Raw genomic sequence first — 20,490 nt, 5'->3', positions numbered from 1 at the left:
TGACTGCAGATTGTAAAAACATAATTATTTTTAAAAATTTAAATAACATTAATAGTAAATAATAATTAATAATAACAATAATAAATTCTTCTTCCGAATGCACTTCTGTAATCCGTAATTTAACTTTTTGTTACAAATAGAAAAGTGTGCCTTGTAGTTTAGATACGAGTCAAAACAAACTACTCTAATCTTCAAAGTAACTTCCTTGATTTGCAATTCTGTACACTAGGAATTCATTGAAAAGCTTTGACGGTAGGTCAAGCTATATATGTTTAATGAGGAACAATTATTACTGAATTTTATATGCATTATTAATTATTGTGAATATTAATTAAATTAGTGGGCATATGAATTAAAATGAAAAATAGAAATAAAAAGAAATATGTGGAAAAAGTACGCATTTGTTGATATTGGATGTAGGAAAAGTATAATTCGCAAAATTCTTGCAGTAACTCTAATTACATGTCTGGTTCAAACAAGTATTTCACAGAATGATACTATCAAAAGGTAAGAAAAAGTGGTACGGTTCTGTTATCAGTACCGGATTAAAAAATGCGAGTATATTTGCATGTATGTTTGGATGTATGTGTTCATGTATGCGTTTGTATACATATACACATATACCCACATTCATCCATCCATATATGCGTACATAAAATTCCTGAATCCAATCCCGATAACAGAAGAGTACCGAAGAAATAATTGAAGAAGTAATTAGGTGGTATTATTTTTAGTAACATATTTCGCAAATTACGTTCATAGAGATTACCTTTTGTGCATTCTGGCATAAGGCATTAATTTCATCTAGCATATATTATATTACTTTACGATTAGTATATGGTATGAAAGCTTAATATTACTTCATAAGAGTATAGATTTACATAGAGAGAGTGTTGTAAATAGCCAGACACATTCCGTTTAATACAATAAACCGGAATGGTTGAAATCCATCTGCCATTTACTTGTCTCATAAATAAGAATGTTTCTCAGGGTGCACTACAAGTGGTGATCGAATCCCACAAAGCACAAAAGCATCCTTGGGATATCCTTAGGATGTTGCTCGCGGTATATGCGCACATCCTCAGGCCATCCCGGAATATTCCCCGAACCTCCTAAACACATCCTCCCGAGTGCTTAATGTCACATCCCAGTCTATCCTCAGGACATCCGAACTAAGTCTCATCGACAGCGTACGGGATGTTATTAGGATGTGAACTCCTACTTACTTCCTCCTCAGGAAATCCCGGGATATCCCAATCTAAACACGTCCCATTATATTCTCAGAACATCCTATCTAGAATCTATTCTCAGAATATCCCATAGGCAGCCTATGGGATGTAATATTACACAAAGGAACTCACTTTTAATAAAGAACACTCCAGAAAACGGATACAAGTGTATTTTGCCCCCTCTTCGCCTACCTCTAACCTCTCAAGATCACTTTCCTCTCAACAGTATTTTAACTGCCTCCATGTATATGCTTGCAAATATCCATGTTGTCGTAGATTTGAATCCCGGGGCAAGTCTGTCAGCATCCATGTCCCATACCACTAAGCACATGGTAAAGCTGGAGATATTACGAGTTCAATACCAGCACACAACAAAAAGAAAATACTGAAATAAAACAATGACGATATATATGTTTTTGCACGGGTTCGTAATACAAGTAGATTGAATGCCCACAAAACCGATGATAGCTTGGTGTAATTTATTTCATCCAAAGGAACACCTTACAGTTCTGAAACTTCCAACTAAAATACTCGTACAGCTCTTCACAGTATCACAGAATACAAGCAGTAATTATACTTCAAACTACTAGGAATGTTAAACACAACAGAATGCAAAGCGCATCTAAACGGCGAAGCTCTCTCAAATACAATATCTCCAAATCCCCAAACCGTAGCCAGCTTGGTGATATCTCGCCAAATTAGCGAGGTAGCCATTTACTCAATGTGTAATAGATTTGCCCTTGTATTCTTAGTTTTCCGGCAGAGCATGGTTTCTCTCAAGTTTTTCGTGTTGCATTTTACAGAAGAATACAACTATTTCCCATATAATTTCACGAAAATTATCTGTCTATGTACAAAATTCGTAAAAGTATAAATGTAATATGTACGATGCATTGGATTGAATTGAATTTTTAGGATTGCCGTAAAGCACATGACACGATCTGTCTAATGGATGACTTTGTGTAGATCTTTTAATTGAAACAGGCACGTGTTCACGTCACATACTGCACTGACTACCAATAAGTATTTGGACACCTATGCAAATGACGATATCTGCGGTCCTAAGGTACGTCACGGACTCCGCCGGTATATATCGTGTAGGAAACAGCATCGGCTTTAGTCGCATGCAAGATGCCTCGCAGTTCGGAGCTCTCTGATTTCGAGAAAGGTATAATTATCGGGTATCACAAATGTGGCCGATCCTTAAGGGACATATCTAGCGATCTGAAGTACCCAAAATCGACAGTGGCCTATGTGATTAAGAAGTGGAAGGTGAGCGGTGATTGTCGGAATGTGCCCCGAGTCGACAGACCAACGAAACTGGGGAATAGAGGCCGACGAGTGCTGTCCAGAGAAATTCGGAAGAACCGCACCCAAACGATGGCCCTCATCCGTGAGGAGTTTCAACAGGCATCCGAGAGTATTGTTTCAATGAATACCATTCGTAAGGAAGTACATCTACTTGGTTTTCCTGGTCGTGCTGCTGCCCATAAGCCTTTATCACAAAGTCCAACCGCGCTGCTCGGTTAATGTGGTGCAAAGCACATCGGAATTGGACCGTAGATCAGTGGAAACGGGTTCTTTGGAGTGACGAATCAAGGTTCACCCTTTACCGTTCGGATGGCAGGCTTTGGGTCTGGCGTCTACCTGGAGAACGTCTCCTGCCAGAATGCATTGTGCCAACAGTCAAGTTCGACGGAGGTGGAATTATGGTCTGGGGGTGTTTCTCCTGGTATGGGCTGGGACCCTTGGTCCCCATTCATGGTAAGCTCAACTCCGATGCCTAATGCACTATTTTGGATGACAATGTGCTTCCTACGTTGTGGCAGTTTTACGGGTTGGACCCCTGTTACTTTCAGGACGACAATGCCAGTGTCATGTTTCGACGTTAACCAAGGCTTGGTATGGTGCCAATGGAGTTCATCGAATGGACTGGCCTGCCCAGAGTCCAGACCTGAACCCTATCGAGAACCTCTGGGAGGAGTTGCGTCGTCGAATTCAGGGGTGCACTACCCGTGCAAAATCGGTGAAGGAACTTCTATGTCTTCTCCAAGCCGAGTGGAAGAAAATACCACCTGCTGTCATACAAAGACTTGTGGAAAGTATGCCCCGGAGGGTCCACGCTGTAATTACCTCTCGTGGAGGCTCTACCAACTATTGATTTTGAATAAAGTTAGTTTTTCTTTTCTATCACAGGTGTCCAAATACTTATTGGTAGTCAGTGTAGGAAAGCCACAAAAACTCCAAAGCAGCCAGGCAGTTCACCGAAATGTGAACGTTAGCCAACAACTCTAATCTCTCGACGCTGTGGGCGTTCAGCAATTTTAAACACTCGGCCTGCTCGTATGCTGCTTACATTACAAAAACTGTAAAATGCAAAACGGTTCCTTCATTTTCTTATTATTTGCATATTCGGTATATTAAAATTTTAATTTTCTTCTAAAACTTTCCTTTGTGTTCGAAACTTGACTACATTTTGATGTAAGAAACATTGATTTCGGCTTTCGTTAATATTCAGTTTGTTCCTCTATTAAAGATAAATATTTTTTAGATTTTATGCAAAATGAAACTTTCGCGAATTTTTATTTTACTTGACTCAGTTGCAGAATTATTTATAACTCTAATTTTAGTGTATTAATGGACAAAACATTCCGTGATTAATAAACCATATAATGAAATTTGTAGAAATATTGATCTGTTGCAGTTTTAAAAGCTTAAATTTTGAAATTGATGATTTTAATATTAGAAATAATTAAAAAATAAAATGCATTTTATAAATACGCAAATAATAAAAACAATACTAACCATTAAACACATTTTTAATATCGTAAGGCTTATATCTAATTTAATTTTGATTTAACAATAAAAAAAATTTGAAATATTGTGTTAGTTACAAAAAAGTGGCACAAGATACGAGGCTACCAGAGTTGGTAGAATCGGTGCCTATCAGTTGTTGCAAAATATAATAAAATGAGCTGAGTCTAAATATATTTTACTATCGTAATATTCAATTCTACTTCGAGTATTAATATTGGTATTTCTCTTTAGAAGAAAGTTTTTCAAGTTTCTCCTCAGGAAGTTCAATATCCCAAGTGGAATCTGAAGAGACAACTCTCAGTAGTTTCCCAAGCGAGACTATAAAAACGTCTTTGGAAGAATCTTCAACTTATTCTCGAACCAGCAGCTATTCAAAATCGGTAAGTGGGTAAATTTTCTCATCACTCAAGAACTTCATGAAAATATTTCCAGGAATCATTGCAGAGACTTCAAAATAGAAATAACTTCAGTATAAGTAAAATTCCTGAATAACTTTTATATGGTGACGAAAATCAGGATTATATTGATTGCGCTGCAAATACGTTATGCCTTCCATCTTTCAAAAATCTAAGCACTTAGGCTGGTTAGCTTGTTGAGATAAATGATGCGAGCGAACGTAAACTGTTTTACGGTCTCTTTCGTCTATACTTGCTTTAAATGTAGGATGGCAACCTTAGTACATCGCAAAAATAGAATTATTTGACTTTTGTTTGTTAATTATGTGATGAGAATATGACTTAAAGTTTAAAACTGGTACTTTGGATGTATACTATAATGTTATTAAAAAGACAGCGCGATTCTGTTCAAATTACATTAGAAAGTTGGACAACTGTTCATTATACATCAAGCCACATTTATGGGGAACCAGAGAAGCAGCTTGGTCGTGTTTGTTGCATAAAAAATAGCATAAAAGAACATAGACTTACAGTGTGGAAATAGAAGATAAATTAAACAAAACTTAAATAAAACTAATTCTGTTGAGAATGATTATGTTATTTATTACAATCTTTCAGCAGCGCATACAAGTTGTGCAACTCTGCTTAATTGTAAACTGTCAGATTTTAATAGTTGCCTAATATTTAGGGCTACTAAATCTCTATCGAAGGTCTGGTGCCTCAGGGGCTAGCACGTTGAGCAGCAGCACCACAGCACCTTGGTTCCATCCCCGAGTTGGACAAGGTTGACTCAGTCTTCCATCTCTTGTGTGAGTCGATAAAATGAGTACCAAGTTCAGTTAAAGACTAAATACCGAAGTTCCTGCGACAAGCTGACCAGTTGTCCGGGGTCCTTGTGAACATATGCTCATGCATGCCGTGCCCCACGGCAGGGGCGTAACTAGAGAGAGTTAGTGGTAAGTTAACGTGTTCCGCCAGAAAATACTGACCTGCTTACTATACGCCCTGCTTCACTTTCTTAAATCCTTCGTATTAGACGGGAGGCTGGAGAAAGCAAAAGAATATTCCTACATGAGTGGCTTTGGTATCTCGCTCCCTGCCGATCGTCCCACACTTACAAGCAACAGTTTGTAATTAAACTCTCCCAACCAATCTGACCGGGCTACCGGTTCTCGATCTCATGGAAGGGTGTGGCACTTATTTGCCTTACGCTTTGACCGGTCATCTAGATGCTACCCGCCAGTACTACATGGGCTCGGACCCTCACCCTGTGGACCAACCACACCAGGCGGAGTACAGAGTTATTACCTCTCTCCAAACCAGAGGGTCACCACTTCCCCTGGTGGGCCAACCGCCTGGCGGAGTACAGAGTTATTACCTCTCTCCTCACAGGGCAGTAGTCTTCGCCAATACCCCCGCAGTCCAGCCGTATGAACGACCTTTCTTTGGGGATCTGGAACCGCCAAGCTCATGAATTTTATACGCCCGTGGCCGAGACTGCCTAGGTACAGATCCTAGCCAGAGTTCTCTGCATCGCCCCCAGAGGGAATAGAGGGAGTTAGAGGGAGCATGTAACTCCGGGCGCAGCATCCAGGGGACACTGAACTCATGATACGAATTTTAGAATGAAATGTTTTGTATTCTTCGCAATTAACAGGGGCGCGAGACCTTCATTTGTTCCCGGACGCTGGAAACGATCAGGAAAGTAGATTTTGGGGCTCTGGAAGCCATGGCTCACTAGGGCTGTTGCACCACTGAGTTTAATTTAGTTTAATATTTGTTGTCTTCCTACTTGTCACTCGTTTGTGCAATAGCCTATTTAGATAAACCTCTTGAAAATTGCAGACCAAAACTGTGAAATTACTAAGGCCATAAATATCCTATATCAACAGACTCTAAACACAGTAATGTTTTGCGCTTTTGATTATTGGATTGTTTTCGGAATAAAATATAAATTTTGATTTTGAGTTATGAGACTAACTTTTACCGAAGCAATGCCTCCATTTTAATGCTTATTTCTTAGATTCTATTACATTCTAAATATAACTCATGATTAATTTAACCCTGATAAATGTAGAAAACGTTTTTTTCAGAAGTCTGAAAGATATTATTCAGCAGAAGATATGGAAAGTAGTAGAAGTATCAGTGGAAGTACGGGTCCATATACTGGTTCATATAGTGAAGATTATTCTGAAAACATATATCGCAGCCCTAAATATTCACCTAAAGTATTTATTTGAGGTAAATGCAAATTTCGATAAATAAATATTTTTGCTTCAATTAATGCAATAAATGCTGTATTTCGGCGCCAGATAATGCTCCTCTCTACATAAACAATTATTATTTGACTATATTCATTGCTAAATTTACACAAGAATTTTAAGTTGTAATAAAGTATACACGAATAACTGAAAAAGCAGTATTTACGAATAACTGTCCTTTTGAAGTATGCAAACACAAAGAAAGGATAATATATATAAAATTAAAAAATGAGAATCTGGTCTTACTTTGCCACTTGGGATCGTGATGCACTATCCTTAGTCTTTTAAAATTAGTTAATATTGTAGGATCTTATCCGTGAATGCAGCAATCGCAATAAACTCTGAGACTGAAGCCTTACTAAGTATATCGTTAAAATATAGTCATTTATATTTTGATCATTCAAGACAATACTGCTGTGTACAAATCATGACGCATTGACCATAGCAGCTTGTTTTCTAGCAATGGCAGGGTCTCTTCCATTGGTTTTTAAGAGATATGATCCATGCTGATACGGCAGCAGTAATTTTGGCCTCATCAAGGAAACACTTCTCCAAACCCAAAAACTGGTGAACTTATGCGTTGAAACTTCTGTTACAATATAGTGGTGAAGGGAAACTTAAAGTATAATAATACTTACTTAAAGTATACGGGCCAACTTAGAAGAGACTGAAAAAAAAAAAAGAAAAAAAAAAAAAAAAAAAGGAAATATCTTGCCAGCATCTGCAAACAACTGGTAGAGAAATCTACAAAGCAGACAAATGTCGCTATGAGTCAAACTTGGCTGCTTGGAAATCTGAGTAATGCATGATTCAATATAAACGTTTTGAAGGCACACATACGTATATGCAGAAATTTTAAAAAGCAGCTAAATCTGTTACCAATAGTTTACTTGATTAATAAATTGCAAGACAAGGTAAGTAGAATTAAAACACAGATAGATACACAGAAAAATTCATTTATTAACTTACGAGAGTTAATCTATCCAAACATTTATAATTTTCTTGAGTGCAAAAAATTTAACATAGGTTAAAATATGGTATTATAACGAGTTTTATACACGAAAAAGTGATGGTTTCTGAAGAATTAAGAATTACTGATTTCGAACAGATGTGCCTTTAATTTTCTGTGGATGAAGTAACGAATATTGTAACATATTTTCTTATGACAGCTTTGGGCCTTAGTGAAAATTTCAAAAACACATTTATTTACCGAAACATACAAAAAATACACAGAATAGTAATCTTGTTGCTACAACAATGGTCGCGCGAACTATCTAAGTCATTTTTCATCCGATCCCATGACGCATAACAGGTGTCAAACTTTCGTTGGTGAGTCACAAGTATTTATTACATATCATGTGACCCAGAGCAGATGAGTTCGAATGAAGAGTCATTGCATCTGCTTCACACATTTGTTTACAGTCATTTTTATTCTTATACTTAATGTTTTATTTTAAGTGTATTTATTCCGTCACTCTTTTTGAAAAACAATTGTCAACTTAGAAGAATAGTAATTTGCACTCAAAATAGCACTCAGTAATTCAACGAGAGAAAATTTTAAGTGTCTTGTAAACAAGATATCTTTAGATTGTTTGAATGCGGCAGATCTCCCAAGAGCTATCTGCCTACGCGAAGAGATGCGTTTGTGGAGAAAGTTTTAAGGAAAGCTGGTTCGTATTCACGTTAAACTCCTATGCAAACGGCTCGTTTGCTTGAATTTCCATGTGCTAGATAAGGCGAATTTTGAGTGTCAGCAACATTTACTGTAAAATCCATGTAATAAGCTGTGAAAAGCGCAGTATAGTCAACTCTTGACTGACAGGATTAGGACCGGAGACGATATCCACTGTTAATTGAAAATCATAGGTGAAATTGAAAGCAGTTGAAGAAACACAGGAAAGAAGAATAACTAGTTTTGAAGATAACAGGACAGTACCGTAAAGGATTTACCTATATATATATAAGCAGTTTAATCGGAGAATTATGCCATTATCAATTTTGAATCAGCATTCCAATCAAAAGGAACACACTATAAATAGTAGATTAAGCATCATTGGAAACTAAGCCACTAATTAATAAATGGCATTATGAATAATTTTTACAAGAGAACAGGCCCCCACCAACGGCCGAGCGGTAAAGTCGCAGAACGCTAGTAATTCGGTCTCAGGTTCGAATCCTGCGAACGGGCTGGCTGCATGGGTCTTGTCATGTTTTTCCTCATGTGTAACGTGCATAAAAGCCAGTTTCCCTTGGAAAGACCTCCGTGAAGGCATCGGTCCACCTAGGCAGTGCTTTGACGTAGTCAAATAAACCAAACCAAACCTTTACGAAAGGACTTGAATAAAGTTCATTACTTTGAATAATGTATGTAACTGTGCAAGGTGACTAGAAATTCCCTTTTCATGCACAGTTATTTCACTGTAACTTTAATAGCACTTAACAGTGCTTTAGCGGGAGGGGGGGTGTTCTCCAGTCAAAAATTACAGCAGCAGTAGTTTTTAATCATTTCTGAAGTGTAGCCAAATCATACCCTAACAATTTATCGCACATATATCAAATAAGTAAATTTCTTTGCTATTAAGTTGACCATGTATTCTGAATACTTTTACAACTTCCATTTGCTTACTTATTATGCATAACGAAATTAAAATACAAAAGAAAATTTCTGCCTTACCATTTCATATCTAAGTCCGTTTGTATCGTTTAATGTTAAATGCAATAAAATTATTTAGCAATTCAAGTAAAACAATTTTTTCCTTGGAAATAATGTATTTAATTGCGTAATATATAAGAATGCATTTGTGTGCAGAAATATTTATTTTAAGCAATTTTTGAATTTATAAATAATTGATTTACTGTTTTCGTTGCAGTTTCAAGAAATAAACAAGCCTTCAGGAAATGTTCTACTTCTCATCTCATGTCTAACTCCCAGCCGAAAAATAGACATTTTAAGATATGAACTGCAATCATTGTTTCTTTATTCCGTTCATCAGAAATTTATTTTGCCATTCCGGATTAAACTACTTCTTGTTTTATCTACTTTCGTTTACGCTGCTTATAGACATGTTTTAGTATTTTTTATTTTTTAATTGTTTAGTGTTAATTCATAAATCTTGCAATATCTCGGAAAACGCACATTGTATATGAAAATGTATCATGGCTATCAAATAATGTTCATTGAAATCAAATGTAGTAAACAGTTTATTGTGCTCCTCGATTTTATATCAGTACTTGTTAGAAGTCCATATTATTTAAAATGTAATTGACAAAAACAGATGACCATTCCTGGAGGTCGACTGAAACTGACCATCCCAATGTACTGGCTAGATCAATATCTAGACAGCCTCGGCTTCTCAGGTAAGTAAACTGTCTTCACAGTGATAGAACCACCGACAGAGACCTCACTGTACTGTCTTATCTGCCTCTTGGTTGTGGGGACGTTACATGGTCATATATCGAAGGTTGTCCTTGGGGGATGGGGTTCCCTTGGTCAACACCGAGGGATGGTCAATGTCTAACTGTGTGACTTTATTCTTTTCGGTGGATGTGCTGCCGTCCGCCTACCTGTTCTTGTGTGCTTAAATAAATTTTGCTATGCGAAACATTTAAATCCCTCTAGGTTGACCAAAGGGAATGGCGCCGCCTCAGATAGCCTTCAGGGGTTGGGCGTTATAATCGAGTTAAGGCTGAAATGCCCGTAAAATGCACGGGATGGCTGGAAGGGCATTTTTCAGTAAGACGGAAGAGACTGAATGAAGAAGTTCGCGCTCCAGCTAAGCAGAGGGTAACTAACGCTCTTCGATCCCGAAGTGATTTTATTCTACAGCATTTCGATGCAGCTACTAGTCTACTATTTCAAGCACCAGATATGCCCACTTTAATGCCAAAATTGCTACACGTTCGAGTTAACCCCTTAACTGCCGCGGGCGTATATATACGCCTTGCTCAGCCGATGCGTTAACTGCCCCGGGCGTATATATACGCCCTTACAAAATACTATCAGTTGCTTTGCGCTGCTACCCGTTAAACTATTCGCAAACTTCTGGAATGCAACACCAGAATGAGCTTGACGAAGTATGTGAAGGAGGATATTATTTCAGAGAAGTGTGGGGAGAAATTGGAGAGAGGGACGTGTCTAAAGTGCTGAAAATAATGACTGCGTGGTATTGGCTAGTGTTTGAGTAAAACGTATTTTTTTTTTTTTTTTTTTTTTTTTTTTTTTTTTTTTTTTTTTTTTTTTTTTTTTTAATTCTGTGTCCTCCGTTTTCGTTTACTTTTTGTAGTAGGTTCCAGGAATAAAGAAAGATATAACGGATGTTTCAAACCCATTTATCTTTCTTGAATTATTTTTTGATGAACTGCTCGTGCTTTATATTACTACCGAAACTAACCGTTTTGTAGACGAGTATATGAACCAACAACACCTTGCAAACGAAAAATCAAGAACAATATCGTGGCATTCAACCAATTCAGAACAAATATATGTTTTTATAGGCATACTGATTTCACAAGGTATATAACACTGAAACATGATATTACACTTTACTGGTCTAAAAATGAATTGATCGAAACCCCATTATAGGGACCTTTTTTATTATAAAAACATCATTTTTATTATACTTACATCTTTTTATTATATTTTTACTCAAAATATTAAATTTTGTGCATGCATTTTTTTTTTTTTTTTTTTTTTTACTGTTTATTTTGTGAAACTAAACAATTTTTAGAAAGTAAAACTTGCTCTTATTTTCCCCCTAATAAATCGCATAACTACGCGCGGATATGTGAAAAACCGTGGCACTGGGGAATGAATCTTGTACGTTTTCCGCGGCAGTTAAGGGGTTAATCAGCGCTAAATGCATATTCACCTACTACTACTCATCACTATAATTGCATCACGAAATTACTTGCCATTATTGCTATTTCTCCAGTCTTCAATACTAAATTTAGGACTCGCACGCTTTTTTTGAACTTTTTAAGTTATAAGTAATAAGATATGCACACCAACTTACGTTGCTCTATACAGGGTAGCGAAGTGTTCCAGAAATCTGATTGCGTTACTTTGTCACTTATGATAAATGTTAAGGCTGAGGCCAGGTCTGGAAGTCCCTCCCATCTGGTGCACTGTCCTAGTATGCACTGCTTGTCGTGAATGTATAAAGATTTTTTTGAGTGAACACGAGATGTTTAATGTGAAATAAGGCGATTAGCAGAAGCAGCTTGGATATATGACAGAAAAAATTTGTTCACGAATGTAGAATGATCTAAAACCCTGAAAATCTGGAAAAAAAAGCAGTGTAATGATAATAATAATAAGTTAATTAAAGAGAGTTAATAAGTATGGAATCATCCAACGTGAAGAAAATTTAGTGGTTTTGTCTCTTCTTATTATCTCTCGTATGCCTTCCGACAACATGTGTATTTCTACCGCTGATTCTTACTGACAAAGCACAAAAACACCTTATAATGTCCTGAAGATATTGCTTTCGAGAACCTATATCTACAGGATATCCCAAAATATTCTTTAACTTCCCAAACATGTCCTCTGAAGGCTTAATATTACGTCCCAATATGTCAAGACATCTTCGCTAAGTCCCGTCGACAATGTACGGGATGTTAAAAGGATTTAAAGTCCTAACGTACGAAATGTTCAGAATATCCTGGAATATTCTCTTAATACACCCTGCGAAATGCTTAATATCAAAATCCAGTATATCCCCATTGTATTTTTAAGGATTTCGAAAAATTTAAGTATGTAGAAGAAGAGTATATAAGCCTCCTCAGAATAATGGATGATACAATTTCACCAAAAATTGCAGTGCGAATACTGTCAGGGTGCTAAAAAAATGTTGACAAAGAAGTAGCTGACGTCCTCAGAAAGGATACTATCTGAAAGACAGGTGAGAAGAAGATACATAACATCTACCAAAGTATCACTTAAAAACGAAAACATCAAATTCAGTCATATGCATGTAGAAGAAGAATAGCACACTACTTCGCAGAAACGAAGATTTCACGAGTTTCTCCTCGAAATCACCACTGCAGCGATTTCCATATCAGAATTTCATGTGGAAAGATTCATCATAGGCCATGGCCCATTTCCAAAACGTTTTCATGACAGACGCTTCTTCGAAAGACTGAAGTGTCTGTACTGAAACAGATAACCAGGATGCCTTTCGAAATGCCCTAACATCCATGAATCAGATCAAAATATTTTCAATGAGTTTTATGCCTTTCGAGGGGTGTTCACAAATAAGAAACAACAACTCAAAAAGTTGGGAAACGTTATGTATAAAATAGTATGACGAAGTTTGGACTTATGCCATTCAGCATTATTTCGCTGAATATGTCACACATTTGGTATTACGATTCTTTGATTCATCTGTTTCATGTCCTATATTTAAAGCTGGAATTAGGGGGCTTTGAGCAGAAGTTTAGACGGTTAGGGATAGCAAAGCCTGAGTAAATGAAAACTTTCAACTCATCCCGGAAAAAATTCCAGACATTGCTTAGCTTCATTGTTTCAGAATCCGGTATTCCAGATGTTTAATGCCTACAAAGTTCTGTTATGATATAGTGATCATATTTCATATTCCTGTTACGATCATAATCATATTTCTAATCATGATTATTATTTCTGATCATGATCTGATTCTATTACGATCATAATGATATTCTCATAAATATGATTATGATCATAATCATATTTCTGTTACGATATAGTGATCATATTTCTAATCATGATTATCATTTCTGATCATGATCTGATTCTGTTACGATCATAATCATATTTCTGTTACGATATAGTGATCATATTCCGCTTGAAGTTCTGAAGTCTGTTTTTCAAGGTTTAGAAAGTTCTCCTTCGGCAAACTAATAACAGTTGGAACAACTTCGGAAAGATTATTAGTATTCATAATCGGATTAGCAGAATTCTCGTCCATGTCTCAGGGAGAGACACGTCCATGTCTCTCTTTCGTCCGTTTATCATTATGATGATGACTCAAAACCCTGAACAAAAGGAAGAAAGTCATCTTCATAATGATACATTATAGTCAAGCGCAAACTTCTCTCACTAGAACTCAGACGTTACTGCTTCCCTTTACAGCTGCAAAACACTTTTTTTAATGGACAAACCATGCAATTTTATGTAGAAAGCAACAGATGAAGCAAAGTAGAACGAAAATAGCGCGATATGCTAAGGAAAATAATTTAAAAAATCTGAAAGGTTTCAGATTTTAAATTACGTCCAAAGAGGCTTTTTTTTTAACATTTTGTGTGTTACCTTTATTTATTAAATATCATGTCCTTTGCTCTTAAACCATTAAATTCAGTTCAATAGCAATGTCGCAAAATAATTTTAAAATGAACCTATCTTTAGAATTTCCGAGACACAGTTACGCGCGTTGGAGATAAAAAGTTCCCCCGCCCCCGTAGAGTGTTACCATTGCTCGCTTTGAAATCCTTGAGTTTGTTAATCAAAAATTCGTTAAAGTTTTACAAAATGAAAGCGATCATAAAACAAATTCCAAATTTCAAATTTGGTCTTCCACATGCCCGTATTCGTAGGAGGATTACGTCATTCAAAATTCGATGGCTCTATGTACCGTTGTTTTATCACATTGCCAGAAATAGACATACATTTATGCAGATTTTTCATTATTTAATTTCTTCAAATATAATGCATAACTCTAAAATTTGGTGGCAACAGTTTAAAAAGTGAAACAAACATTTATAATGATTCAACGCTAAATCCCAAAACGAAAACAACAATCCTTCAGGGACAAAACCTCTTTGAACTAATAAAACCTAAAGAATATAAGATGTTAGATTTTTGAAAGTGTTGGAACGAACTGGATTGGAATTAATGGCATTAATTACAGAAGAAAATTTTTTGTTAACGCGAAAGAGCTTGTTATTAAGTGCTAACTGTGATGGCTATCGAAGATTTGTTTATTTCTGTTTTCTGAAAATATGATTGATTTTCCTTGACTTAAACTTTCAGTTTGCCCGATATATATCAAAACGCATTTAAGTATACTTAAAATTCCTCAAGAATTAAAATCAGGTATGCATTCTTTAACAATCAAATAATGAACTTTACTCATAGACGAGAAAATTATTTGAAAATTCAATTGTAGAATATGAACAATTTTGTAACTGATAGAAAAATTAAAGGATTATGAGGATGATACTGTTAGGCCTTTATTGATAACCGTAGGAGAAATACCTCTGTAAGTGACACACTTAAATAACTGACTTCCAGAAAAGCAAATATTCTGAAGAACAAACGGAGAGTTTGATGTACTTAAGCGTAAAAGTAAAGAAATTAAAAAAAAAAAAAAAAAAAAAAAAGAGGTAAATACAACTCAGAAAATAAACCTAGGCTGCGGGCATGTTAATATCTCACAATAACAGAAGTTTTTCTCCCTTTAAATAGTAAAATCCGTAAAATATTTTCTGTCCATCCATTTCTTGTATAAATGCAAATTTTAGCATATTTCAACTGAAAACACAATAAAAATATCAACATCTGATGTAGTTTCTATTTCTGATGGGGATTTTTTTTAAGTATCAACATCTGATGCAGTTTCTATTTCTGATGGGGATTTTTTTTTTCTAAAAATATCAACATCTGATATAGTTTCTATGTCTCAGCCACCCAGACGGTACAGTAGTTAGGGGAGACTGATTGCGATACCGAAGGGCCTGGGTTCGAATCCCAGAGAAGGCATGGTTGTAACTGTCCGTCCCTTCATAGAGGCAATGTCCACCTGTTAGGTGCCTTCATAATAAAGAGACCACCACATCTGGCCTTTGTATAGATTAATGAAATCTGTTACGAAACTCTGTTCACAATCTGCCATTAAAAAAGAAAATCTGATGTGTACACCACATGACTTCCTTGTATTGGAATATTAAATTATACGCATTTTTTCTTGCATTTCATTTAAACTTATTGAATTAAATTAAATCTACATCGCCGACAGCGCATAAACCACAATAGAATAAATGCATTCTTTAAAATTCACTCTAGTATTTGTTTACCATAGCGACACTCTGGCGCTAGATTCACTTAACAGTATTAATAATTATATAACAATTAACTTATATAATAATTTTATAACGGAAACTAAGTCAACTGTTATATAATCTAATAATTATATAACAGTTAACTTATATATTTCGTTCATATTATAACTCATAATGCACAAAATTTATATCATTTAAAGAATAGAATTATCTAATCGTTGCCACATGTTCTATTCAAATACGATAATAAAGTTAGAATGATGTATAAAAGAAATTAAGCAAACAAAACAAAAAAGAAACAGTTTTTCACAGACGATTGAGCATTTCTCATTTAATTAATTCAGTTCTCACTTCGCGAGAAGGTTAAAATACATAAAAACTCAAAATATCTATATTAAAAATTACGAAGTAAATCTTAAACGCTTATTTCCTCGAAAAAATTCCAGAAAGGATTAAGCATGATTTAAATAATAAATGAAGGCTTTATCTTTGTTGTTGCGAAGCTAAGTTTCTCTAGATTGGCAACAAATCCACTAGTCTCCTGTTTCAAATGTAAACATCAATGGCCGCCATTAAAAAAGGCTTAGTGGCAATTAAACAACTTTAAAATTGCTGATACTTCTAAAAATATTGCACACAGATTTACTAAAGGAATAAAATCCTTAACCGGAAGATAAAAACAACATAATTCAATCATTTTTAAAGCAAAAAATGTACAATTTACTAACATATAAGAGTAAAGAAACTGAGATCATTGAGCCGGGTAACAGAGTGGATATATATAGATATATATATATTTATATACGTTTGGTGCGACCGATTGCAACCAAAATACGAAGTGCACATCTACATGTTATAGCAGCCCTATATACAAAATTGCAACGTTCTGAGGCTACTCGTTTTTGAGTTATGCGAGATACGTACGTACGCACGCACGTACGTATATACGTTCGTACAGACGCCACGAAAAATTCTCTTCAGAATTAATTTTAAAGCAGTTTTATAATTTTTTTGAAGGAAAAGAATATTTTATTCTGTCCTTACGTACAGATATTACGCAAAAACATCGTTAAATTGCATTCGAAAGAGGTCAAAATGGATATTTTCGTTGAAACATGCTGCCTGAAACTTTTCATGATTACAATACTTCCTTTTTACTTCGTACAAGGAAGTAAAAAAAAAAAAAAGTTTCTATTTCTTACATAAAACATGGTTTTATAGCAACCAAGCTGTATCAAAAAAAATTTTTTTTTCTATGTATAACTCATATGACTATTCTTTAACATGCAATGAAATACGTTAAGATTTGAAACTATGCTTTTATTGTATTGAAAAAGATTATCGCTGTTAACCGTCGGTGTTATTTTCCTTCGCATATATGTGTATTACCTTGATACCTTATTTTCCCTGATGGCCGAGACATCATGCTAAGGAACTGAAGAATGCGAAAATTGAACGCAAAAGAGGTGTTTATACAAACACAGCTAATGCATTATGTCTGCATAACGTTACACTGCATTTTTTTTTTTTTTTTTTTTTTTTTTTTTTACATTAGCAGACCCTAAAAGGACTGTGCTTCTTAATATCTGCAGAAGTTTTCTACTAACGGCCATAAAAAATAACAAATTTAGAATGAAAATCATTGTTAGCTGCCCATATCGTGCACTGCGATGCTTACAACGGGGGCAGGAATAATTCATAGACATGAGCGCCACAGAGTTACAAATTCATGCTAATGGTAAAGTTCCGTGGTAAATTTCCGAACCAGAGGCTGTTGAAGCAATGACAATCTATATATTACAAATTATCCTCCTTTAGCAGCAATGCCCTGTTACATGCCTTCGAGAGAAGGACTATCTTTTATTCCTGACCTCAGAAAAGGGAGGGAAAATTTATCAGAGTTTCAGGAGATTTAAATGTTCGTCATAGAACTTAGAATTGTGTTACTGTCAACAACTGGAGTGACAAACTCAAAATTTGGGATCAGGACCTTTCGAAAACAATTATTGCGCCATTGGTAGTTTTCAAGTGGAGTAAGCACCGCTTCCATTATTTACTTGGCTCTTCTTGTTTGTTATTTTCTTTTTAACTTATTCGATAATGTTATTCAGAACTGTCTTCCGATTCACTTTACCATTAGTACAAACAAAATTAACCAATATACATCAGCGCAAATGTCAAGAAATCGGGGTAACTTTCCATACATATTGGAATGTACTAATTCTTCCCTTCAAAATGAACAACGTTCAAGAAGTTGACGCAGCAACTGATCTGTTTTATCGCACATTAAAAAGTGCTTTTGAGTAGGCTTCTGTTTCCTAAATTTTATTCCTTAAAAACCAAAATCTTCTACCTAGAAATTGGAAGCATCCCTTTGATCTCACTATAGTCGAACTCGCTTATAACGAGCGCAAAGGGACCGCGATATTTGCTCGTTATAACCAAGTGCTCGTAAAAAAAGGTTCGTGGAAAAAAATCAAAAACACTCATATTAAAGTATTATATATATACTTCATTTAATCATTTTTTCTTTTTGTGCAGCAAAAAAGAAGCAGTTCAATTTGCTTTGAACTGTCTTATGATCTCCTTGAGTTACTGTTCTTCGGAAAATTTTCATGACCCGAAAAATATCGTCATTTCCTTGGCTTCGAAAAGTTTATATGCACTCAAAAGCATTAAGTGTGTTTGAGGCCGATTTAGCTTGAAATTCTTCACATTTGTCGTTATCATCGTCGCTTTAGCTTGAATTTCAGCTACAATATCCTCGTGAATAAGTATCTCGGAAGTGATAACATAGGAGTCAACAAATACAGAATTTTCAAATTCTTCTTTACTCATTTCCAAATTTTCCTAGTCGTTTATTTCTTCTTCCTCAGTGATTGGCCCCTCTTGAAAAATATCCAATTTAGCCTTAGGGAACCAATTGATACTACATATATATGCAACGTTTTCGCATCCATCGTTCATTAAACATAGCTCTTCAAGTACGTTTGCATTCGCATCTGAGGTTGTTCCTATTCTTTCTCTTCTATCAATAAGCACCAAAATCAAGTGCTTACGAAAGTTTAATTTAAAACGGCTTAACTTTCGGTTGACTTCGGAAAGTTAAAGGAATTTTTCCAAGAAAGAATTAGCTGAGCTGGGGAGGTGGAAGTTAATAGAAACGTTACGAATCACACAAAATATTGCTCGCTATAACCGAGGTTTGCTCGTTAAAAGTGAGTTTCATTACTATAAACGTAACATTGCCCTACCAAGTATTTCCGATTTCCTCCTTAAATCCGGGCTCGTTATAAACGAGTTGTACTATATTTAGCAAATTCAGAATGAGATTAAATCTCACATCAGAAAGTACTCTGATAAAAAATACACGAACAAATAAAGTCCATAAGATCATAAACATTAAATAGGCTTCGCGAAGCCAGAGCTCGGCTACGCAAACCTGAAAACATTCTTCCCAGGCGAGGTCAATAACCGGATAATTGGCATCGACACTATGGAGGAGGCCTTCAGATACATGGAGGTAAGTTACTTCCTACCTCCATGTTCAGATATAATTCTCCCTGAACCTCGGACTTCTGTTCGACATGCGTTCTGAGCATGCGCAGTTGATTCAATTCCGGGTTGAAAATTTTCTCTCTCCGCTACATCTTGATGGAAGCCCCCCCCCTCAAGATGGCCTTCGCTACTCCCGGACGACCCCCTTAAACTCATAATACACTCACAGGAACACAGGCTCTGAGCAAGCGCAGGAGATTCAACAAAGGTTGTCTCCGCTTGACGGAGGCTAATAGGAAAGCAACAACGCACAGTGAGCGGTACTTATATACGAATCTCCCGAGTTCATCTGAAAGCTCACTCATAGGAAAACTCTTCTTTTGCTCTGTAGCAAAAAAGGGGGCGCCGGGCAGCTTCTCACGTCACTGAATTATGTCAGAAAATATAAAACTTCTGGTGCATTAAAATCATAGTTTTCTCTCTCTCTCTCTTTTTTTTTTTTTTTTAATCAAAAACAGTTTTTAAACTTCGACATAAATTAGATACCATATTTCAGTTTCGGCACAATTCCGACTGATTAGGAAGGATTTTCACAGCTCAACGGCTTTGTTCTTGTGATCAAAGCTGAAATGAGTACCAATAGAGAACAAGGTATAACTCCAATACGGTCTGAACTTCCAAAATTGAAAGTGGTTATTGGAATTCTTACCCCCTCCTCTCGCTAAAGTCTACTACGCTTAGGGGGTTGGGAAATATAATCAACTTCATAATTCCTAGGTGTCCCAGAACTTTTTTCTCGTTATTTTGAAACTTTAGCATTTGGAAATTTAGTTTGAACCACTCACCCGTTAAAAGGATTGAGACGAGAATCGTAATTGTCATAATTATTTTTGTTACATTAAATCTTCTTTCGATTTCAATTGTACAAATAAATCAGCATTGCAAATACATAGAATTGCTTTTCAATTAAGCGAACAATGCGAATTTCTATTATTTTAGTATCCTGAATTTTATTAATCTAAAGTGGCTTTGTCCCTGAGGGACTATTATTTTCATTTTTCGATTTTGCTTCGAATTACTCTAAATGTCCGTTTCCATTTTCAAAGTGTTGCTACCAAATATTATCGTCCTGTATTATATGTCCTGTGTATGAAGAAATTAAATAAGGAAAAATCTTCATAAATGTATGTATGTTTCTCGCACTGTGATAAAACAACGGTACCTACAGCCATCAAATTTTGAATGATGTAATCTTAC

At 35.7% G+C, this 20,490-nt stretch overlaps 1 protein-coding gene across 1 annotated transcript in view; it reads left to right on the top strand.

Annotated features, from left to right (window-relative positions):
• LOC118195164 (nephrin-like) overlaps positions 1–9,919 on the top strand; it is a 393,767-nt gene extending 383,848 nt beyond the window's left edge. Inside the window, exons 19-21 of the mRNA XM_085827181.1 lie at positions 4,278–4,426; positions 6,535–6,682; positions 9,573–9,919. Coding sequence (XP_085683307.1) covers positions 4,278–4,426; positions 6,535–6,681 — 296 coding nt within the window. The 3' untranslated portion in view covers position 6,682; positions 9,573–9,919. The remainder of the gene's footprint in view (positions 1–4,277; positions 4,427–6,534; positions 6,683–9,572) is intronic.
• Positions 9,920–20,490: the final 10,571 nt, after the last annotated feature.

The sequence above is a fragment of the Stegodyphus dumicola genome, chromosome 11, assembly GCF_044657685.1.
Source record: "Stegodyphus dumicola isolate Sdum_Otavi_A_Nest chromosome 11, ASM4465768v1".
In the NCBI taxonomy this organism is placed as follows: Eukaryota; Metazoa; Arthropoda; class Arachnida; order Araneae; family Eresidae; genus Stegodyphus; species Stegodyphus dumicola.
This window is presented reverse-complemented; position numbering and strand designations above follow the sequence as displayed.